Here is a 25,216-nt window from a genome sequence, read left to right as displayed (position 1 = left end):
TACAAACAGTAAGAGTGACTTTCTCTATAATATAATTATCTAACATAATGTGGTATTTTATCTTTTCCTCACTTTCCAGATCCACCAGGTCCACCTGCAAATCCAAGAGTGACTGATACTACAAAGACAAGTGCATCTTTAGCCTGGGGCAAGCCTCACTATGATGGTGGACTTGACATCATTGGCTATATAGTGGAGCATCAAAAGGAAGGAGAAGAAGAATGGGTAAAAGACACAACAGGAACTGCTTTAAGAATCACTCAGTTTGTTGTTGCTGATCTGCAGCCAGGAGCCAAATACAATTTCAGAATCTCTGCCATGAATGCTGTAGGTGTTGGTGAACCAGCAATAATTCCAAGTGTCGAAATCAAAGACCGGGAAGAGATTCCTGACTTTGAATTAGATGCTGAGCTGAGAAGAACACTTGTTGTTAGAGCTGGACTAACTATTCGGATTTTTGTGCCAATTAAAGGACGTCCGACTCCAGAAGTCACATGGACAAAAGATGATGTTTCACTCAAAGGACGTGCCAGCATTGAAAATACAGACTCTTTTACACTCTTGATTGTCACAGAGTGCACCAGATATGATGCAGGAAAATATATAATGACTCTTGAAAATGCTGCTGGTAAGAAGACTGGCTTCGTAAATGTAAAAGTTTTGGATACCCCAGGCCCACCAATAAACCTTAAGCCTAGAGAAATAACCAAAGACAGCATCACTCTCCAATGGGATATGCCTCTGATAGATGGTGGTTCACGTATAACAAACTATATTGTTGAGAAACGTGAATCAACTCGGAAGTCATATTCAACAGTCACAACCAACTGTCAGAAGTGTTCTCTAAGAATTCCTAACCTGGCTGAGGGGTGTGAATACTATTTCAGAGTGCTAGCTGAAAATGAGTTTGGTATTGGTGAACCAGCTGAAACTGCAGAACCAGTAAGAGCTTCCGAGGCACCATCACCACCTGAGAGCCTCCATATTATGGATGTAACACGGAATTCAGTTAGCCTGGCTTGGCCAAAACCAGAACATGACGGTGGTAGCAAGATCACTGGGTATGTAATTGAAGCCCAGAGGAAAGGCTCCACCCAGTGGGCACACATCACAACAGTGAAAACATTGGACTGTGTAGTGAAGAATCTAACTGAAAATGAAGAGTATACTTTCCAGGTTATGGCAGTTAACAGTGCTGGAAGGAGTGCCCCAAGAGAAAGCAGGCCAGTTATTATCAAAGAGCAAACAATGCTTCCAGAGTTCGACCTCCGTGGTATCTACCAGAAAACAGTCATTGCCAAAGCTGGTGACAATATTAAGATTGAAATCCCTGTGCTTGGTCGTCCAAGACCAACTGTGACCTGGAAGAAAGAAGACCAGATACTTAAGCAAACACAAAGGGTTAATTATGAAAATACTGCAACTGCAACCATATTAAACATCAATGAATGTATACGAAGTGATAGTGGCCAATACCCACTGTCAGCTAAAAATGTTGTTGGAGAAGTTAGTGAAGTTATCACAGTTCAAGTTCATGACATACCTGGGCCTCCTACTGGACCAATCAAATTTGATGAAATTTCATCTGACTTCATAACATTCTCATGGCAGCCTCCTTTGAATGATGGGGGTGTACCAATAAGTAACTATGTTGTAGAAATGCGTCAGACCGACAGTACCACATGGACTGAACTGGCGACCACAGTGATACGTACTATGTTTAAAGCCACTCGTCTTACCACTGGAGTTGAGTATCAGTTCCGTGTTAAAGCTCAAAACAGATATGGAATTGGTCCAGCCATTACTTCGGAGTCTATAGTTGCCAACTATCCGTTTAAGGTACCCGGACCTCCTGGAACTCCTCAGGTGATTGCAGTCACCAAAGAAACCATGACCATTAGCTGGAATGAGCCAGTTACTGATGGTGGAAGCCCAATTCTAGGTTATCACGTTGAAAGAAAAGAACGAAATAGCATTCTTTGGCAGACTGTAAGTAAAATGCTAGTATCAGGCAATATCTTTAAATCAACTGGACTTACTGACGGCATTGCATATGAATTCCGTGTTGTAGCAGAAAATTTGGCTGGTAAAAGCAAACCAAGCAAACCATCTGAACCTGTCTTTGCTTTAGACCCAATAGATCCACCTGGTAAGCCAGTTCCTCTGAATATTACAAGACATGCAGTGACATTGAAATGGACTAAGCCAGAATATAATGGAGGTTTTAAGATAACTGGCTACACTGTTGAAAAAAGAGACCTTCCTAATGGCCGTTGGCTGAAAGCTAATTTCAGCAATATACTAGAGACAGAATTCACTGTAAGTGGTTTGACAGAAGATGCTTCATATGAATTCCGTGTGATTGCTAGGAATGCTGGTGGTGCTGTTAGCCAGCCCTCTGAGCCATCAGATGCTATAACATGTAGAGATGACATTGAAGCACCAAAGATAAAGGTGGATGCTAAATACAAAGACACTTTAGTACTGAAAGCAGGTGAAGTTTTCAGGCTGGAAGCTGATGTTTCAGGTCGCCCTCCACCAACTATGACATGGACAAAAGGAGAAAAGGAACTTGAAGATGCAGCAAAATTAGAAATAAAAATAGCAGATTTCTCTACAGTTCTTATTAACAAAGATTCTTCAAGAAGAGATGGTGGTGCTTATACACTTACTGCATCTAATCCTGGTGGCTTTGCCAAGCATATCTTCAATGTTAAAGTTCTTGATAGACCTGGTCCCCCAGAAGGGCCTTTGGCTGTGTCTGAAGTCACTGCAGAAAAATGTGTGCTGTCATGGTTACCTCCACTGGATGATGGAGGCGCAAAAATTGACCATTACGTGGTTGAAAAACGTGAAACCAGTAGATTGGCATGGACAACTGTAGCCACAGAAGTTCCGTTAACTAAATTGAAGGTTACTAAGCTGCTGAAGGGCAATGAGTATGTATTCCGTGTTATGGCTGTTAACAAATATGGCATTGGTGAGCCTCTGGAATCAGAGCCTGTTCTTGCAGTAAATCCATATGTGCCTCCTGATCCTCCCAAAACACCCGAAGTTACAGCAATTACAAAAGATTCTATGGTTGTTTGCTGGGGCCACCCTGATTCGGATGGCGGGAGCCCAATAACTAACTATATTGTGGAACGTCGTGACAGAGCTGGTCTACGCTGGGTGAAATGCAACAAACGAGTTGTTACTGATTTACGTTATAAAGTGTCTGGACTGACAGAAGGCCATGAATATGAATACAGGGTCATAGCTGAAAATGCTGCTGGACTTAGTGAGCCAAGCCCAACCAGCCCATTCTATAAAGCCTGTGATACTGTATTTAAGCCTGGTCCTCCAGGTAATCCTCGTGTTTTGGATAGCAGCAAGTCCTCAATTACAATAGCCTGGAACAAACCGATCTATGATGGTGGTTCAGAAATTACAGGTTACATGGTTGAGATAGCACTACCTGAAGAAGATGAGTGGAAGATTGTAACTCCACCAGTAGGTCTAAAAGCCACTTCCTTTACCATCACTGACCTGAAAGAAAATCAGGAGTATAAGATCCGGATATATGCTATGAACTCTGAAGGTCTTGGAGAGCCAGCTCTTGTTCCTGGGACTCCAAAAGCTGAAGAAAGAGTGCTGCCTCCAGAGATTGAGCTTGATGCAGAGCTACGTAAAGTTGTCATTATCCGAGCCTGCTGTACTCTAAGGCTTTTTGTCCCAATTAAAGGAAGGCCAGCACCTGAAGTAAAATGGACAAGAGAACACGGAGCATCTTTGGATAGAGCAAGCATTGAATCAACAAGCTCTTATACTTTACTTATTGTTGAAAATGTAAATAGATTTGATAGTGGCAAGTACATACTGACAATCGAAAACAGTTCAGGCAGTAAGTCAGCATTTGTGATCGTCAGAGTTCTTGATACCCCTGGGGCACCTCAGGATTTGAAAATAAAGGAAGTTACAAAATCATCAGTTACACTCACATGGGAGCCTCCTCTCATAGATGGTGGCTCTAAAATAAAAAATTACATCGTTGAAAAGCGTGAGTCAACGAGAAAAGCTTATTCAACTGTTAATGCCAATTGCCACAAGACTAGCTGGAAAGTTGATGCACTGCAAGAAGGCTGCAACTATTACTTCAGAGTCCTAGCTGAAAATGAGTATGGAATAGGCCTTCCAGCTGAAACTTCAGAGTCAGTAAAAGTATCAGAAAGACCTCTTCCACCAGGGAAAATAACTTTGTTGGATGTGACAAGAAACAGTGTTTCCTTATCTTGGGAAAAACCTGAGCATGATGGTGGTAGCAGAATTCTGGGCTACATTGTAGAAATGCAAAGCAAAGGCAGTGAAAAGTGGTCAACTTGTGCTACAGTAAAAGTTACTGAAGCCACTATCACTGGATTGATCCAAGGTGAAGAATACACCTTCCGTGTTTCAGCTCAGAATGAAAAAGGTATTAGTGATCCTCGCCAGCTGGGTATACCAGTAGTTGCAAAAGATCTTGTGATTCCACCAGCTTTCAAACTACTGTTTACCACTTTCAGTGTTCTAGCGGGAGATGACTTAAAGGTTGATGTTCCTTTTGTTGGTCGACCCAAACCAGCAGTGCTTTGGCACAAAGATAATGTGGTGCTGAAGCAGACTACAAGAGTAAATGCAGAAAGTTCAGAAAACAACACACTGTTAACAATAAAAGAAGCATGTAAAGAAGATGTGGGAGCGTATTTGGTTAAACTTACAAACTCTGCAGGTGAAGCAACTGAGACCCTAAATATTGTTGTCCTTGACAAACCAGGACCTCCAACTGGACCAGTAAAAGTAGATGAAGTAACAGCAGATAGTATTACTATTTCCTGGGAACCACCAAAGTATGATGGTGGCAGCTCTATTAATAATTACATCGTAGAAAAGCGGGACACTTCTACCACATTGTGGCAGATCGTGTCAGCTACTGTTGCAAGAACAACCGTAAAGGCATGTCGATTAAAGACTGGCTGTGAATATCAATTCAGAATTGCAGCTGAGAACAGATACGGGAAGAGTACCTACCTCACCTCTGAGCCAATCATAGCCCAATATCCATACAAAGTTCCTGGTCCACCTGGCACACCTTTTGTAACAACTGTGTCAAAAGACAGTATGGTGGTACAATGGAATGAACCAGTCAATGATGGTGGTAGCAAGATCATTGGCTACCACTTGGAGCGCAAAGAAAGAAATAGCATTCTGTGGTCTAAACTGAATAAAACACCTATTCCAGATACTAAATTCAAAACAACTGGCCTTGAGGAAGGTCTTGAATATGAGTTCAGAGTTTATGCAGAGAACATAGTGGGCATTGGAAAGGCAAGTAGAGCATCTGAATGCTATAGTGCACATGACCCATGTGACCCTCCAGGTCGTCCAGAACCTATTATTGTCACAAGAAGCTCAGTAACACTCCAGTGGAGTAAACCTGTATATGATGGTGGAAGTAAAATCACGGGCTATGTTGTTGAAAAGAAGGAGCTACCAGATGGTCGCTGGATGAAAGCAAGTTTTACAAATGTCATTGATACCCAATTTGAAGTAACTGGCCTTGTTGAAAACCAGAGGTATGAGTTCCGTGTTATAGCACGAAATGCTGCAGGTGTTTTCAGTGAACCGTCTGAGAGCTCAGGGGCAATTACAGCAAGAGATGAAGTAGAACCACCTCAGATAAGTATGGATCCAAAGTACAAAGACACTATCATAGTACATGCTGGTGAGTCATTCAAGCTTGATGCTGATGTTCATGGCAAACCAATACCTTCCATTCAGTGGCTAAAAGGTGATCATGAACTAACAAATACTGCTCGCATGGAAATAAAAAGTACTGATTTTGCAACAAGCCTTAGTGTAAAGGAAGCCATTAGAGTTGACAGTGGTCAGTATGTATTACTGGCAAAGAATGTCGCAGGTGAAAAGAAAGTTCCTGTTAACGTCAAAGTTCTTGATAGACCTGGACCACCTGAAGGACCTGTTGAAATTACAGGCGTTACTGCTGAAAAATGCATGTTGGCCTGGAAACCTCCACTACAAGATGGTGGCAGTGATATTTCACATTATGTTGTAGAAAAAAGAGAAACGAGTCGCTTGGTTTGGACTGTTGTCGATTCAAACGTGCAAACCCTTAATTGCAAAGTTACCAAACTTTTAGAAGGAAATGAATATGTTTTCCGCATCATGGCAGTAAATAAATATGGTGTTGGTGAACCTCTTGAATCTGAACTGGTACTTGCAAAGAACCCATTTGTAGTGCCGCTTCCACCAAAGGCCCCAGAAGTCACAGCCATTACCAAGGATTCTATGATAGTTGTATGGGAAAGACCAGCCTCAGATGGTGGTAGTGAAATCCTAGGCTATGTCCTTGAAAAACGAGATAAGGAAGGTATTCGCTGGACAAGATGTAACAAACGCCTGATTAGCGAACTGCGATACAGAGTGACTGGGCTTATAGAAAATCACGATTATGAGTACAGAGTATCAGCTGAAAATGCTGCTGGTCTTAGTGAACCAAGCCCACCTTCCACTTACTACAAGGCATGTGATCCTATTTACAAGCCTGGTCCACCCAATAATCCTAAGGTTGTGGATGTTACAAGATCTTCAGTTTTCCTTTCATGGGGTAAACCTATCTATGATGGTGGCTCCGAAATTCAGGGATACATTGTGGAAAAATGTGATGTAAGTGATGGTGAATGGACAATTTGTACCCCTCCAACTGGAATTAAAACCACTCATATGGAAGTAGAAAAATTAGTAGAAAAACACGAATACAAGTTCCGTATCTGTGCTGTTAACAGAGCAGGAGTTGGAGAGCATGCAGATGTTCCTGGTTCTGTTATTGTTGAAGAAAAGATGGAACCACCAGACCTTGACCTTGACATGGAGTTAAGGAAGATTGTAAATGTAAGGGCAGGTGGTTCCTTAAGACTGTTCGTTCCTATCAGAGGTCGTCCAACACCTGAAGTAAAATGGGGTAAAATGGATGGTGAAATCAGAGAGGCAGCTATTATCGATACCACTAGCAGCTTTACTTCTCTTGTCCTAGACAATGTTAACAGATTTGATACTGGAAAATATACTCTGACTTTAGAAAACAGCAGTGGAACAAAGTCTGCCTTTGTCAGTGTAAGAGTGTTGGATACCCCAAGTGCACCTGTTAATTTAAAAATCAGAGAGATCACTAAAGACTCTGTTTCACTTTCATGGGAGCCTCCTCTCCTGGATGGTGGAGCAAAAATAAAGAATTATATTATTGAAAAGCGTGAAGCAACAAGAAAGGCATACGCAGCTGTTGCAACAAACTGCCACAAGACTTCATGGAAAGTAGATCAACTTCAGGAGGGCTGCTATTACTTCTTTAGAATCTCTGCTGAAAATGAATATGGAATCGGCCTCCCTGCAGAAACCAGTGACCCAATTAAAGTTGCTGAAGTTCCACAGCCTCCTGGGAAAATATCGGTGGATGATGTCACAAGAAACAGTGTCTCACTAAGCTGGGTAAAACCTGAACATGATGGTGGCAGCAAAATCATACAATACATTGTTGAAATGCAAGCAAAGGGCAGTGAGAAATGGTCAGAGTGTGCTCGCGTAAAAACACTTGAAGCGGTTATTACTAACCTAACTCAAGGGGAAGAGTATCTTTTTAGAGTAATGGCTGTAAATGAAAAGGGTAAGAGCGATCCTAGGGCACTTGCCGTTCCAATAGTCGCCAAAGACCTGGTAATTGAACCTGATGTAAGACCTGCTTTTCATAGTTACAGTATCCAAGTGGGACAAGATCTGAAAGTAGAAGTACCAGTTAGAGGCCGACCTAAACCAACTGTTACCTGGGTAAAAGATGGTCAGCCATTAAGGCAGACAACCAGAGTCAATGTTAGCGATTTGACTGATCTAACTATATTGAATATCAAGGAAACGAGCAAAGAGGACAGTGGCACGTATGAAATCACAGTGGCTAATGTTGTTGGACAAAAGTCTGCCTCTGTTGAAGTCATAACCCTAGACAAACCTGACCCTCCAGTGGGACCTGTGAAGTTTGATGAAATAAGTGCAGAAAGTATTACAATATCATGGAATCCCCCAGCCTACACAGGTGGCTGCCAAATCACCAACTATGTTGTTCATAAGAGAGATACAACAACCACTGTATGGGAAACAGTCTCTGCTACTGTTGCAAGAACTACCCTTAAGGTGGCTAAACTGAAAACTGGTTCAGAGTATCAGTTCAGAATATTTGCTGAGAACAGGTATGGGCAGAGCTTTGCTTTGGAATCTGCACCAGTTATAGCACAGTACCCCTACAAAGAACCAGGTCCTCCTGGCACCCCATTTGTGACAACTGTTACAAAAGACTCCATGGTTGTACAGTGGCATGAACCAATAAATGATGGTGGGAGTAAAGTTTTGGGCTACCATCTTGAGAGGAAGGAGAAAAACAGTATTTTATGGACTAAAGTAAACAAGACTATCATTCAGGACACAAGTTTTAAGACAACTAACCTCGAAGAAGGAATAGAATATGAATATAGAGTTTCAGCAGAAAATATTGTTGGTGTCGGCAAAACAAGTAAAGTTTCCGAGTGCTATGTAGCTCGTGACCCATGTGATCCTCCAGGACGCCCAGAGGCTATAATAATAAAAAGAAGCTCTATCACTCTGCAGTGGACCAAACCAGAATATGATGGTGGTAGTAAGATTACTGGTTACATTGTAGAGAAACGTGACTTACCAGATGGTCGCTGGATGAAAGCTAGCTTCACAAATGTCATCGAAACTCAGTTCACTGTAACAGGGCTTACTGAAGACCAAAGATACGAATTTAGAGTAATTGCAAAGAATGCTGCAGGTGCAATAAGCAAACCTTCTGACAGTACAGGACCAATAACAGCAAGGGATGAAGTTGAACTTCCACGAATTTCAATGGATCCAAAGTACAGAGAAACAGTTGTTGTAAATGCTGGTGAAACATTCAGACTTGAGGCTGATGTTCATGGAAAGCCACTACCAACAATTAAGTGGTACAAAGGAGATAAAGAACTTGAAGAAACTGCTAGATGTGAAATAAAGAACACAGATTTCAGTGCATTAATGATTATAAAAGATGCTATTAGAGTTGATGGTGGACAGTACATTTTAGAAGCCTCTAATGTTGCAGGGACAAAGACAGTGTCAGTAAATGTAAAAGTCCTGGACAGGCCAGGACCTCCACAAGGCCCAGTACAAGTGACAGGAGTTACAGCTGAAAAATGTTCACTGGCATGGGCTCCTCCTCTTCATGATGGTGGCAGTGATATTTCTCACTACATTGTAGAGAAGAGAGAAACTAGCCGCCTAGCATGGACTGTTGTTGCTTCAGAGGTTGTACCTACAATGCTGAAAGTAACAAAACTCTTGGAAGGAAATGAATATGTTTTCCGTATTATGGCAGTTAACAAATATGGAATTGGTGAGCCATTAGAATCTGTGCCAGTAATGATGAAAAATCCTTTTGTAGTCCCTGGTCCACCAAAGGCCTTGGAAATTACCAACATCACAAAGGATTCTATGACTGTCTGCTGGAGCCGACCAGATAGTGATGGAGGCAGTGAAATCATTGGTTACATTGTAGAAAAGAGAGACCGCACAGGCATCAGATGGATGAAATGTAATAAGCGCCGAATTACAGACCTTCGATTAAGAGTTACAGGATTAACAGAGGATCATGAGTATGAATTCAGAGTTTCTGCTGAAAATGCTGCTGGAGTGGGTGAACCAAGCCAAGTTTCTCCTTACTTTAAAGCTTGTGATCCCATGTTCAAGCCTGGTCCACCTACGAATGCTCATGTTGTGGATACCACCAAAAGTTCAGTTACGCTTGGTTGGAGTAAACCTATTTATGATGGTGGTTCTGAGATCCAGGGATACCTTGTAGAAATCTGCAAAGCAGATGAAGATGAATGGTCACTTGTTACTCCACAGACAGGTGTGCGTGCCACTCGATTTGAAATCACAAAGCTTATTGAACATCAAGAATATAAACTACGAGTATGTGCCCTCAACAAGGTTGGTGTAGGAGAGGCTGCATCCATTCCTGGTACTATTAAACCAGAAGATAAACTTGAAGCTCCAGAACTTGATATTGATTCAGAGCTAAGGAAAGGCATAGTTGTAAGAGCCGGTGGGTCTGCTAGGATTCACATACCATTCAGAGGCCGACCAACACCTGACATCACATGGTCCCGAGAAGAAGGTGAATTCACAGAAAAAGTTCAAATTGATAAAGGCATAAACTACACACAACTCTCAATTGACAACTGTGATAGAAATGATGCTGGAAAGTATCTTCTTAAGTTGGAGAACAGCAGCGGTTCTAAAACTGCTTTTGTTACAGTAAAAGTCTTAGACACACCAGGACCACCACAAAACTTAGTAGTAAAGGATATAAAGAAAGATTCTGCCATATTATCTTGGGAACCACCAATAATTGATGGTGGTGCAAAGGTAAAGAACTATATAATAGACAAGCGTGAGTCAACCAGGAAGGCATTTGCAAATGTAAGTGCTAAGTGTGGCAAGACAAGCTTTAAAGTTGAAAATCTTACAGAAGGAGCAATTTACTACTTCAGAGTTATGGCTGAAAACGAATTTGGAATTGGTGTTCCAGCTGAAACCACAGATGCTGTCAAAGCCTCAGAGCCACCTCTGCCTCCTGGGAAAGTAACTCTCACAGATGTGACTCAGAGAACTGCGTCGCTTATGTGGGAAAAACCTGAACATGATGGAGGTAGCAGAATTTTGGGATATATTGTTGAAATGCAGCCTAAAGGAACAGAAAAATGGAGTGTAGTTAGTGAAACCAAAACATGCAATGCAGTTGTGTCTGGTCTGAGTCCAGGACAGGAATATCAATTCCATGTGATTGCCTACAATGAAAAAGGCAAAAGTGATCCCAGAGCACTTGGAGTTCCTGTGGTAGCTAAAGATTTGACAATTGAGCCAAGTTTCAAGCTGATGTTTAATACATACAGTGTGCAAGCTGGAGAAGATCTAAAGGTAGAAGTACCATTTATAGGTAGACCCAAACCTACTATTACTTGGACAAAAGATGACCAGCCACTTAAACAGACAACCAGATTGCATATTCAGGATACATCAGCATCCACTATCTTACATATTAAAGAAAGCAACAAAGATGACTTTGGTAAATACACGGTAACAGCATCAAACACAGCTGGTACAGCAACAGAGCATCTGAGCATAATTGTACTGGAAAAGCCTGGCCCACCACGAGGACCTGTCCGCTTTGATGAAGTTAGTGCAGACTTTGTTGTTTTATCATGGGAACCACCTGATTATACTGGTGGCTGTCAGATAAGCAACTATATAGTGGAAAAGCGTGACACAAGCACTACTACATGGACTACTGTTTCAGCAACTGTTGCAAGGACAACTATCAAAGCAACAAAACTTAAAACAGGTTCTGAATATCAGTTCAGGATTTCTGCTGAAAATAGATATGGGAAGAGCTCTCCTTTGGATTCTAAACCTATTGTTGTGCAATACCCATATAAAGTGCCAGGACCACCTGGAACTCCGTTTGTAACAGCTGCTTCCAAGGACCATATGATCATACAATGGAATGAACCAGTTACTGATGGAGGAAGCAAAGTTCTTGGCTACCACCTTGAACGTAAAGATAAGAACAGCATTCTTTGGACAAAACAGAACAAGTCACTCATTCCAGACACCAAATATAAAACAGATGGCCTTGAAGAGGGTCTTGAATATGAGTTCAGAGTTTCTGCTGAGAACATTGTTGGCATTGGCAAAGTCAGCAAAGTATCGGAGTTATATGTTGCCCGAGATCCATGTGACCCACCTGGTCGCCCAGAGGCCATTGTTGTAACAAGAAATAATGTTACGCTGAAGTGGAAGAAACCAGAATATGATGGTGGAAGCAAAATAACAGGATATATTGTAGAAAAGAAAGAACTACCAGATGGTCGTTGGATGAAAGCCAGCTTTACAAATGTGTTGGAAACAGAATTTACAGTTAGTGGTCTTGTTGAAGACCAACGATATGAATTCAGAGTAATTGCAAGAAATGCAGCTGGTTGCTTGAGTGAACCATCTGAAAGCACAGGACCCATTACTGCCAGAGATGAAATTGAAGCACCAGGGGCTTCACTGGATCCTAAATACAAAGATGTCATTGTTGTTCATGCTGGAGAAACTTTTGTTCTTGAAGCTGATATCCATGGCAAACCTATTCCTGACATCACATGGTCAAAAGATGGTAAAGACCTTGAAGAAGCAACTGCAAGAATGGAAATTAAATCTACCATTCAGAAAACAACTCTTACTGTCAAAGATTGTATTAGAATAGATGGAGGTCACTATACACTTAACCTCAGAAATGTTGGTGGCACAAAATCTATTCCAATCACTGTAAAAGTGCTTGACAGGCCAGGACCCCCAGAAGGACCTTTGAAGGTTACAGGTGTCACTGCAGAAAAATGCTACTTGGCATGGGCTCCACCTTTACATGATGGTGGTTCTAGTATCTCACATTACATCATTGAGAAGAGAGAGACAAGCAGGCTTTCATGGACACAAGTAGCTACAGATGTGCAGGCTCTTAACCACAAAGTAACTAGACTCCTTGCAGGCAATGAGTACATTTTCCGTATAATGGCAGTGAACAAATACGGAATTGGAGAGCCCTTGGAATCTGAGCCAATTGTGGCTCGTAATCCATACAAACCCCCTGGTCCTCCTTCAACACCTGAAGTTTCAGCAATCACAAAAGATTCTATGGTTGTAACATGGGGTCGCCCAGAAGACGATGGAGGGGCTGAAATTGAAGGTTACATACTTGAAAAACGAGATAAAGATGGTATCCGGTGGACCAAATGCAATAAGAAAAGGCTGACAGACTTGCGATTCAGAGTAACAGGTCTTACTGATGGGCATTTTTATGAATTTAGAGTTTCTGCTGAAAATGCTGCTGGTGTAGGAGAACCCAGTGAGCCATCCGTTTTCTATCGTGCCTGTGATATACTGTACCCACCAGGCCCACCAAGCAATCCAAAGGTTACAGATACTTCCAGGTCATCAGTTTCCCTTGCCTGGAGTAAGCCTGTTTATGATGGTGGTGCTCCTGTTAAAGGATATGTAGTAGAAGTAAAAGAAGCTTCTGCTGATGAATGGACTACCTGCACACCACCAACAGGACTACAAGGAAAACAGTTCACTGTAACAAAACTTAAAGAGAACCAGGAGTATAACTTCCGAATCTGTGCTATTAACTCAGAAGGAGTAGGAGAACCTGCTATTATACCTGGTACAGTCATTGCAGCTGACAAGATTGAACCTCCTGAAATTGAACTTGATGCAGATCTCAGAAAAGTAGTCACTGTACGTGCTAGTGCTACATTACGTCTGTTTGTCACCATTAAAGGAAGACCAGAACCCGAAGTTAAATGGGAAAAAGCAGAAGGAACAATTAGTGATCGAGCTCAGATTGAAGTCACTGGTTCCTATACAATGCTGGTCATTGACAACGTGAATAGGTTTGACAGTGGTAGATACAACCTGACTTTAGAGAACAACAGTGGCAAAAAATCAGCTTTCGTTAATGTCAGAGTGCTTGATACACCTAGCGCACCTGTGAACTTGACAATCAGAGAAGTGAAAAAAGATTTTGTAACATTAGCCTGGGAACCACCACTTATTGATGGTGGAGCTAAAATTACCAATTATATAGTTGAAAAGAGAGAATCCACAAGAAAGGCATATGCTACAGTTACCAACAACTGCACTAAGAATTCTTTCAAAATTGCTCAACTACAAGAAGGATGTAGTTATTACTTCCGTGTTTTAGCTGTAAATGAATACGGGGCAGGCTTACCAGCAGAAACACCTGACCCAGTTAAGGTTTCTGAGCCACCTTCCCCACCTGCAAAGGTAATTCTTGTAGATGTGACTCACAACTCTGCTTCAATTAAATGGGAAAAGCCAGAGAGTGATGGTGGCAGTAAAATTACTGGTTATATAGTCGAAATGCAAAGTAAAGGAAGTATAAAATGGAGTGCATGTACCCAAGTAAAAACATTAGAAGCAACAATATCAGGCCTAAGTATGGGAGAAGAATACAGTTTCAGAGTGATTGCTGTTAATGAAAAAGGAAAAAGTGATCCAAGAGAACTTGGTGTCCCAGTCATCGCAAAAGATATTGAAATCCAGCCTTCTGCTGAGCTCCTTTTCAACACATTCAGTGTAAAAGCTGGAGATGATCTTAAGATTGATGTGCCATTCAGAGGGCGACCTCTTCCAACTGTTAGCTGGAAGAAGGATGGAAATCCCTTAAAAGAGACAACCAGGGTAAATGTTCACACATCAAAGACTTCAACTTCGCTATCCATCAAGGAAGCTTTAAATGAAGATTTGGGACATTATGAAATACACCTTTCAAATAGTGCTGGATCAACAACAGCTTCTTTAACAGTAATTGTCCTTGACAAACCAGGACCACCAACTGATGTGCATATTGATGAAGTTAGTGCTGATAGTATAACTCTGTCTTGGAAACCTCCAGAATATGATGGTGGGTGCCACATTAGCAATTACATTGTGGAAAAGCGAGAAACTACCACAACAACATGGGATGTAGTATCTGCAGCAGTTGCAAGAACATCAATTAAAGTATCTCGACTGATCACTGGATCTGAATATCAGTTCCGTATTTGTGCAGAAAACCGCTATGGAAAGAGTACTTATGCTAATTCTCCCTCCGTTGTGGCAGAGTATCCATTTAAGCCTCCAGGACCACCTGGAACTCCTCATGTGGCACATGCAACTAAGGCTTTCATGATTGTAACCTGGCAGGTACCAGTTAATGATGGAGGCAGCAAAGTACTAGGATATCACCTGGAGTGTAAAGAACGGAGCAGCATTCTTTGGACAAAAGTCAACAAAAGTCTTATACCTGATACACAGATGAAAGTTACAGGTCTCGATGAAGGACTGTTATATGAATATCGTGTGTATGCTGAAAACATTGCAGGAATAGGCAAATGCAGTAAATCATGTGAACCAGTTGCTGCAAGAGATCCATGTGATCCTCCTGGTCAACCAGAAGTTACTAATATTACAAGAACCTGTGTCTCACTGAAATGGACTAAACCAGAATATGATGGTGGAGCTAAAGTAACAGGATATATTATTGAACGCAGAGAGATACCAGATGGTCGTTGGCTAAAGTGTAATTTTACTAATGTGCAAGAAACATACTTTGATGTAGGTGGGCTTACAGAAGACCAACGATATGAATTCCGTGTGATTGCAAAGAACGCTGCTGGACTTTTTAGTGAGCCATCTGAATCAACTGGGCCTGTGACTGTAAAAGATGATGTAGAGGCTCCAAGAATTATGATGGATGTCAAATTCAGGGATGTTGTAGTTGTGAAAGCTGGAGAAGTGTTTAAAGTCAGTGCTGATATTGCAGGACGGCCAATACCAGTGATTTCATGGACAAAGGATGGCAAGGAACTAGAGGGAAAAGCTAGAGTTGAAATATCCTCAACAGACCACACTACTGCAATAACTATTAAGGACTGTATTCGATGTGATTCAGGACAGTATGTGCTAACATTACAAAATGTTGCAGGAACAAGATCTTTGGCAATTAATTGCAAAGTACTTGATAGACCTGGTCCACCTGCAGGCCCATTAGAAATAAATGGCCTTACTGCTGAAAAGTGCCATTTATCATGGGGACCCCCTCAAGAAAACGGTGGCGCAGACATTGATTACTATATTGTAGAAAAACGTGAGACCAGCAGAATTGCATGGACACTTTGTGAAGGAGAGCTTAGAACAACATCCTGTAAAGTGACAAAATTACTTAAGGGCAATGAGTATATTTTTAGGGTGATGGGAGTTAACAAATATGGCGTTGGTGAGCCTCTGGAAAGTATTGCCGTCAAGGCCCTAGATCCATTTACAGTTCCAAGTCCACCTACATCTTTAGAGATTACTAGCGTGAGCAAAGATTCTATAACTCTGTGCTGGGCCAGACCGGAGAGCGATGGAGGCAATGAAATCTCTGGCTATGTAATTGAAAGACGTGAAAAAACTAGTCTAAGATGGATCCGTGTAAACAAAAAACCAGTTTATGATTTAAGAGTGAAATCATCTGGTCTCCGTGAAGGGTGTGAATATGAATTCCGAGTTTATGCAGAAAATGCTGCCGGTCTCAGTCCTCCAAGTGAAACAACACCACTGATTCGGGCAGAAGATCCAGTTTTCTTGCCATCTCCACCATCTAAACCTAAGATTATGGATTCTACAAGGTCAAATATCACAATTGGATGGACAAAGCCACTCTTTGATGGAGGTGCTCCTGTAACTGCATACACAGTTGAATACAAGAAAACTGATGAAACTGACTGGTCAATCGCTATTCAAAACTTAAGAGGTACAGAATACACTGTAACTGGCTTAATATCAGGCTCTGAATATGTCTTTAGAGTAAAATCCATCAACAAAGTTGGTGTCAGTGAACCGAGCGATGTCTCAGAACCTCAGGTGGCAAAGGAAAGAGAAGAAGAACCTGCCTTTGATATTGACAGTGAAATGAGGAAGACTTTAATTGTAAAGGCTGGTGGATCATTCACAATGACCGTTCCTTTCAGAGGCAAACCAATTCCAAATGTAACATGGCATAAACCAGAAACTGATCTCCGTACACGAGCGAGCATCGATACTTCAGATAATTGCACATCTCTTACTATTGAAAAAGCAACAAGAAATGATTCTGGAAAATACATATTAACATTACAAAATATCCTGAACACAGCTACCTTGACTTTAGTTGTGAAAGTTCTTGATACTCCTGGGCCACCATCTAATATTGCTGCAAAAGATGTAACTAAAGAATCTGCTGTGCTATCTTGGGATGTTCCTGAAAATGATGGTGGAGCACCTGTAAAGAACTATGTTATAGAAAAACGAGAAGCTAGCAAAAAGGCATGGGTCACTGTGACAAACAATTGTCATCGCCTTTCATACAAGGTAACTGACTTGCAAGAAGGTTCCATTTACTACTTCCGAGTTTCTGGAGAAAATGAGTATGGCGTTGGAGTACCCGCTGAGACCAAGGAGGGAACTAAAATAACAGGTATGTTTCACTAAATATTTGGTAATAGTTACGTGAAGTAATACATGTTTTAAAATGTTTACTTCAAAATAATATTAAAACATTCTGATTACAGTAAGAAAGACGAGTTTATGGTAAGTAACTCTGTAGTTTTACAAACAAAAAAGAGCTAATAGCTTAAATTTTAAATTTTGCTTGTATTTTACCTAGAATGTTTCTAATATATGAATTCATTAAAAACCACATTTCCTCAATCCACATGGCAGTCCTGTGTAAACAACTAATATAAAAAAGATACAGGTTATAGTGATTAACTCATTGTATTTTTTTTTCAGAAAAACCAAGCCCACCAGAAAAGCTTGGAGTAACAAATGTCACAAAGGACAGTGTTTCTCTTTCATGGCTAAAACCAGAACATGATGGTGGAAGCAGAATTGTGAGCTATCTCATTGAAGCCCTTGAGAAAGGACAGCAAAAATGGGTTAAGTGTGCAGTTGTAAAGACAACTCATCATGTTGTTCGTGGTCTTAAGGAAAATGTTGACTACTTCTTCAGAGTGTCTGCAGAAAACCAAGCTGGTTTAAGTGATCCTAAGGAACTACTACTCCCTGTTACAGTTAAAGAACAACTAGGTATGCTTCCTGACATCAGAAACAAAAGCTGATATACATTACACTGGGTTCCTACTTTTAAAAAATAACATTTTTAATGTTTTGAAAATGTTTTGTTTGTTTGTTTGTTTGTTTTCAGAATCTCCTGAGATTGACATGAAGGGCTTCCCTCATAACACTGTATACATTCGAGCAGGATCAAACCTAAAAGTTGAAATTCCAGTTTCTGGAAAGCCATTGCCGAAGGTGACTTTGTCTAGAGATGGTGTTCCACTGAAACCTACCATGAGATTTCATACAGAAACCACAGCAGAAAGTCTCATCATTAACCTTAAAGAAAGTGTGGCTGCTGATGCTGGCAGATACGACATCACTGCTGCCAATTCAAGTGGTACCACAAAATCGTACATTAATATTGTTGTGCTGGACAGACCAGGTCCTCCTGTTGGTCCTGTTGTCCTTAGTGATATCACTGAAGAGAGTGTAACTCTCAAATGGCAGCCACCAGCTTACGATGGTGGAAGTCAAGTTACCAACTATATTGTACTGAAAAGAGAAACAAGTACTGCTGCTTGGTCTGAAGTGTCTGCCACCGTTGCTAGAACTGTCATTAAAGTCATGAAGCTCACAACAGGAGAAGAATACCAATTCCGTATCAAAGCAGAGAACCGCTTTGGCATCAGTGACCACATCGACTCACAATGTGTGGTTGTCAAGCTTCCTTACAGTAAGTAATATGCTTCCCACACTCTGAGTGTTGACATTTGACTGTTTAATTGTTGATAGTCTAATTTGGTTAACAACTGACAACTTCTTTTGATCTCTTCAGCTACCCCTGGGCCTCCTTCCACACCATGGGTCACTAATGTCACCCGAGAGAGTATTACTGTTGGATGGCATGAACCAGTCACTAATGGTGGTAGTGCAGTCATTGGATACCACCTAGAAATGAAGGACAGGAATAGTATACTGTGGCAGAAGGCAAACAAGACCCTCATTCGTACAACTCACTTTAAAGTCACAACCATCAGTGCTGGCCTTATCTATGAATTTAGGGTTTATGCAGAAAATGCAGCTGGAATTGGAAAAGCAAGTCATCCTTCTGATCCAGTCCTTGCAATTGATGCTTGTGGTACGTATTCTCTAGAAAATGAAGGAGTCTGATCATTTTAAATAGCACTTTTTTTTTTCTTCCTGCGATGTTCTTTCCTGTACAGTAAGCCAACATACAAAACTAGCTGGTACTCATTACCAATATTCTTGTGTTTTCTATTGCAGAACCACCAAGAAATGTTCGTGTCACAGATATTTCCAAGACTGCTATCACTCTTTCATGGCAGAAACCAGCATTTGATGGCGGTAGCAAGATCACTGGATACATTGTAGAAAAACGTGATCTTCCAGATGGCAGATGGACAAAAGCTAGCTTCACCAATGTTATTGAGACTCAGTTTACAGTATCGGGTCTGACACAGAATTCCCAGTATGAATTCCGGGTCTTTTCTAAGAATGCTGTTGGTTCCATTAGTAATCCGTCAGATGTTGTGGGTCCTATCACATGTGTTGATACATATGGTAAGTGTTTTGCAATGATGTAACAGTACTGTTCTGTGGCACTAGAAAACTTAAAGGAAGCATTGTTTTTTAGAACCATCATCTTTCTTTTTAACAGGGAAATTTAACTTACCTTGATTTAATAAGTTCAATGATTGTGAATTACTTGGGCACGATCATAATGACTTTCTTCGGCTACGTCTGTATTTCTAAAATCTTGTGGTACTTTTATTCTTTTAGGAACAGTAGTCTGCCCATATGGATATACATGCTAGCTTTATTTTAATCAGCATTTCTAAAATGCCTGTAACTATTGTACATAGTAGTTTAGATAAAGCATGATTATTTTATTCTTATTAAATATAACTCCAAAATAATTATGTTTTTTATTTTTTTTTATTTTTATTTTTCCTTAAGGTGCACCTGAAATTGATGTGCCACCAGAATATACAGAAGTAGTGAAATACAAAGCAGGAACTTCAGTTAAGCTAAAACTAGGCATCTCAGGCAAGCCTATACCTGTAATTGAATGGTTTAGAAATGGCAACGAAATACAAACTAGTGCAGCAGTGTCTATTGAAAACACGACAGAATTTGCTTCTATACTCATCAAGGATGCAACTCGACTTAACAGTGGCACCTATGAATTAAAATTGAAGAATGCCATGGGTTCAGCATCAGCCCATGTTAGAGTACAGATACTTGGTAAGTTTTGAGTTGTTATACTGTTATACTGTTGGACAGTAATTCAGTGAAACATACTTAATATCTCCTTTCTTCCGCCTTCATCAGACAAGCCAGGACCCCCAACTGGGCCTATACAGTTTAAGACAGTCACCGCTGAAAAGATTACAATCATGTGGGAGCCTCCAGCAGACGATGGTGGTGCACCTGTAACACACTATGTTGTTGAAAAGCGGGAGACAAGTCGGGTGGTATGGTCTTTAATTTCTGAAAAATTGGAAGGATGTATCATGACTACCACAAAACTCATCAAAGGAAATGAATATGTGTTCCGTGTCCGTGGCGTGAACAAGTTTGGAGTTGGTGATTCCCTAGAATCTGAACCAGTTATAGCCAAAAATTCATTTGGTAAGAAATATGTATATTAACTAAAGCAATTGAATTGTCCTGTGTGCTTTTTCTTATTATCGATCTACTGACATGTGTGTGTTTTTAACTCAGTTACGCCTGGACCACCTAGTGTACCAGAGGTTACGATGATAACCAAGAATTCTATGACTGTTGTCTGGAATAGGCCCACTGTTGATGGAGGCAGTGAAATATCGGGATATTTTCTTGAGAAACGTGACAAGAAGAGTCTGAGTTGGTTCAAGGTTACTAAAGAAACTATCCGTGACACTAGACAGAAAGTGACAGGTCTGACTGAAAACAGCGAATATCATTTCCGTGTTTGTGCTGTCAATGCAGCTGGACAAGGTCCATTCTCTGAAGCTTCTGATTTCTACAAGGCTGCAGATCCTATTGGTAAGAAACAATGATGTACAGTGTGTTTAGTTGGATAGGCATGAGTGGGCCATTTGGATGGGATTGTAACTGAGGGTAGATTTTATTCCTTTTTAGTTTACAATTAATTGTAAATAGGGCTTCTGATTTTTTTTTCCTTAAATTTTTACTTACAGATAAACCAGGCCCACCAACAAAGTTGAAGGTTGTGGACAAAACCAAAACATCTGTCACCCTTGGCTGGATTAAACCTGCTTATGATGGAGGAAGTCCAATTACCAGCTATGTAGTGGAGAAAAGGGAAGGTGAAGAGCAGGAATGGACCGTTGTTAGTACTAAGGGAGAAGTGAGAACAACTGAGTATGTTGTATCCCATCTTCAGCCAAGTGTTAATTATTATTTCCGTGTATCTGCTATAAATTGTGCTGGACAAGGAGAGCCTATTGAAATGATGGAACCTGTTGAAGCTAAAGATATTCTCGGTACTCTATGCCTTTCAGCGATTTATTATTTTTCCATGTTTTGACATTTCAAATCATTTCTTGTTTTACATCTCAAGTATGTATTACTTATTTTCATTTTTTATTCCCACAGTGGCACCAGAAATTGATCTGGATGTTGCTCTCAGAACCTCTATCATTGCTAAAGCAGGTGAAGATGTGCAAATAATGATTCCATTCAAAGGAAGACCTCCTCCAACTGTCACATGGAGAAAGGGTGACAAGAATCTTCAGACTGATGAAAGATATATCGTCCAGAACACAGAATCATCTACATTACTCACTATTCCTCAAGTTACCCGAAATGACACAGGAAAATACGTTCTTACAATAGAAAATGGAGTTGGAGAACCAAAATCATCATTTGTGAATGTAAAAGTACTTGACACACCATCTGCCTGCCAGAAACTGCAGCTTAAGCATGTTTCTCGTGGCACTGTTACACTGGTATGGGAGCCACCACTCATTAACGGTGGTTCTGAAATAACAAATTATGTTGTGGAAAAAAGAGATGCTACAAAAAGAGCCTGGTCTACTGTAACAACAAAGTGTGCTCATACCACCTTTAAGCTAACTAATTTATCAGAGAAGACTGCATTCTTCTTCCGTGTTCTTGCAGAAAATGAAATTGGATTGGGTGAACCTTGTGAGACTTCAGAACCAGTGAAAGCTGCAGACATACCCGGACCTGTAAAAGACCTAGCCATGAAAGATTCTACAAAGACCTCTGTTAAACTGCAGTGGAGCAAACCTGACTATGATGGTGGTAGCATTATATCTGACTATGTTATTGAAAAGAAACTGCAGGAAGAAAAAGAATGGACATACGCAGGTACAAGCAAGAGCTGTGAATTTGAAGTTGAAAAACTTAAGGAGCTTTCTGTCATAGAATTCAGAGTATTTGCTAAAAATGAAAAAGGCATGAGTGATGGTGTTACTGTTGGACCCATTACAGTGAAAGAATATACAATAACACCTGAGGCTGACCTTTCTGATATTCCTGAAGGTCAAATTGCTGTAAGAATTGGACATAACCTGCACATTGAATTGCCCTACAAAGGTAAACCTAAGCCATCGATGAGCTGGCTGAAGGACAACCTCCCTCTTAAAGAAACCGAACAACTTCGTTTCAAGAAAACTGAAAACAAGATAAGCTTAAGCATCAAAAATGTGAAAAAGGAGCATGGTGGCAAGTACACTTTAATTCTTGATAACGTGATCTCCAGAAAAACATTCGCAATCACAGTCATAACTCTTGGCCCTCCATCTAAGCCAAAAGGACCTTTAAGACTAGATGAAATCAAAGCAGATAGTGTTGTTTTGTCATGGGAAGCTCCTGAAGATGATGGGGGAGGAGAAATTACTGGCTACAGTATTGAAAAGAGAGAAACTTCACAAATGAACTGGAAGATGGTGTGTTCAAGTGCTGCTAGAACAACTTTCAAAGTACCAAACCTCATTAAAGACACCGAGTATCAGTTTAGAGTTCGTGCAGAAAATAGATATGGAGTGAGCCCACCTCTTGTCTCAGCAGATGTTGTGGTAAAACACCAATTTAGACCACCAGGTGCACCAGGCAAGCCTGTTGTATACAACGTAACTGCTGATGGAATGACCATATCTTGGGATGCGCCTGTTTATGATGGTGGTTCAGAGATTATTGGATACCATGTTGAAAAGAAAGAAAGAAACAGCATTTTGTGGCAGAAAGTTAATGTTGCATTAATATCTAGCAGAGAATACAGAATTACCGGATTACTTGAGGGCCTGGATTACCAGTTCCAAGTATATGCTGAAAACAGTGCGGGTCTAAGCCAAGCAAGCGAACCAAGCAAATTTACTTTGGCAGTATCTCCAGTAGGTAAGTGAATGACCGATCACTTAGTCATGAAAATTCTGGTGTGGACTATGGTGAGCAGTAATTTAAAAAATGTAATAAAAATATATCTTAATAAAATTATTTTCCTTTCAGACCCCCCTGGTACTCCTGATTATATTGATGTCACCAGGGAAACGGTCACCCTTAAATGGACTGCCCCATTGCGTGATGGAGGCAGTAAAATTGTGGCCTACAGCATTGAGAAACGACAAGGAAGTGAAGACCGTTGGCTCAGATGTAACTTTACTGATGTCAGTGAATGCCAATATACAGTTACAGGACTCAGCCCAGGTGACCGGTATGAGTTCAGAGTGCTTGCAAGAAATGCTGTTGGAACAATCAGCCCACCTTCACAATCTTCCGGCTATATCATGACCAGAGATGAAAGCAGTAAGAATCATTTCTCAATATGCTTGTATCTGTGTACTGAAGCCAGATACAGTCTGGCTGTACTAATGGGAAATGTGAGGCCATCTGGGGAAAGAATGCATGAGTGCCCTTCTAGTCAACTCAGACAAATTTCTCTATGTTCCTCAAGGTGGGAAATGCTAAATTTAAGACCAGAATCTAGCAGACAAATGTAATTAATTGCTGTATTTGAGTAAGGCAGTAATTTTTCTTTCAAAATATTATTAGGCTTCTTCTTTTTGCCTTGTTACTACATTTTTATCTGCTGAGATTTAGTGGCAATCAAAACATGTCTTGAAATTATGCAGCATATATGTTTCTATATTAAAATTTAGTTATGATTTTGCTACTTTGTGGCAACTTTGACAGTTCACATCAGATACTCTGAGGCTTGGCAAGCATATCATGGATAGCAGCCCTGTAGTTTTCCTTTTTTGAGTCAGAAAAAAGTTTCTAATGATTGTGAACATCAGGAAGGTACTCACAGTAATTTCAACCTGACCAGGGAAACCAGAGACTCCAAATACCTTTGCTGAAAGGCATAACACTCTACATCAGTGTTGGATAATCCGTAGCAGCAAAGCTGGGAAGAAGTCATAGATGATGTAATATTCTAATACACTGAATAATTTAGAAGTGAAAATTTGCCTTAGGTGGCTTGACATAGTGTAGCAGCATATATTGAAGCCTTTCAGCTTTGTAGTATGATACATTGTGTGCTAACATGAAAAGTAATTATATAGCTTATATAAAATTGCTTTTTAGAGAATGTCATTTTCTGCGGGAAAGATTTCTGTATATCAGTCTTATGTAATTATTTTAAAAGAGTATCAGGAACAAATACTTAGCTGTGTGGGAACTGATTTTTATTTCTTCATTTTCTTATTTTAGTTGCTCCAACAATTGAATTTGGTCCTGAGCACTTTGAAGGCCTTACTGTCAAAGCTGGAGAGAGCATTAGACTTAAAGCTCTAATCAAAGGTCGTCCAATACCTCAGGTGACATGGTTTAAAGATGGTAAGGAGATTGAGAAGATGATGAATATAGAAATAACTACAGCTATTGGATATAGCACAATCTTCATTAGAGATGCTACCCGGGACCATCGTGGTGTATACACAGTAGAAGCCAAAAATGCCTCAGGCACTAAACGAGAAGATATTACATTCAGAGTACAAGGTACTGCACCAAACATCATGCTGTTTTTAAATAGCATTTTATTCTAAGTGCCAGCAAATTATAACTCTGAACCTTCAATATTGCAGATACACCAGGAAAAGTTGGTGGACCAATACGATTCACAAATATTACTGGGGAAAAAATGACATTATGGTGGGAGCCTCCAGCTAATGACGGTTGCGCTACTATTACCCACTACATAATTGAAAAACGTGAAACCAGCCGGATTGCATGGGCATTAGTTGAAGATAAGTGTGAAGCTTGCAGCTACACTGCACTTAAATTAATCAAAGGCAACGAGTACCAGTTCCGCGTCTCTGCAGTAAACAAATTTGGTGCTGGCAGACCATTGGAGTCTGATCCAGTTACAGCACAAATACCTTACAGTAAGTTTCCACCTCATTCTGTAGAAATAACTGTAGACTTACCGTCTCATTTTTCTAATGATGTTTTT

At 40.6% G+C, this 25,216-nt stretch overlaps 1 protein-coding gene across 9 annotated transcripts in view; it reads left to right on the top strand.

Moving 5' to 3' along the window:
- The window catches only part of TTN (titin), a 242,512-nt gene that overhangs the window by 196,601 nt on the left and 20,695 nt on the right, over positions 1-25,216 (top strand). For all 9 annotated transcript variants that reach the window (XM_062578197.1, XM_062578204.1, XM_062578203.1 and 6 more), the window contains 13 exons: positions 80-17,185; positions 17,500-17,796; positions 17,915-18,502; positions 18,605-18,907; positions 19,054-19,350; positions 19,747-20,034; positions 20,122-20,421; positions 20,515-20,817; positions 20,973-21,278; positions 21,391-23,157; positions 23,269-23,565; positions 24,475-24,762; positions 24,849-25,148. In XM_062578197.1, coding sequence (XP_062434181.1) covers positions 80-17,185; positions 17,500-17,796; positions 17,915-18,502; positions 18,605-18,907; positions 19,054-19,350; positions 19,747-20,034; positions 20,122-20,421; positions 20,515-20,817; positions 20,973-21,278; positions 21,391-23,157; positions 23,269-23,565; positions 24,475-24,762; positions 24,849-25,148 — 22,440 coding nt within the window. The remainder of the gene's footprint in view (positions 1-79; positions 17,186-17,499; positions 17,797-17,914; positions 18,503-18,604; positions 18,908-19,053; positions 19,351-19,746; positions 20,035-20,121; positions 20,422-20,514; positions 20,818-20,972; positions 21,279-21,390; positions 23,158-23,268; positions 23,566-24,474; positions 24,763-24,848; positions 25,149-25,216) is intronic.

Source organism: Rhea pennata, chromosome 6 (genome assembly GCF_028389875.1).
Source record: "Rhea pennata isolate bPtePen1 chromosome 6, bPtePen1.pri, whole genome shotgun sequence".
NCBI lineage: Eukaryota > Metazoa > Chordata > Aves > Rheiformes > Rheidae > Rhea > Rhea pennata.
The sequence above is the reverse complement of the archived record's forward strand: the minus strand, read 5'-3'. Positions and strand labels throughout refer to the sequence as shown.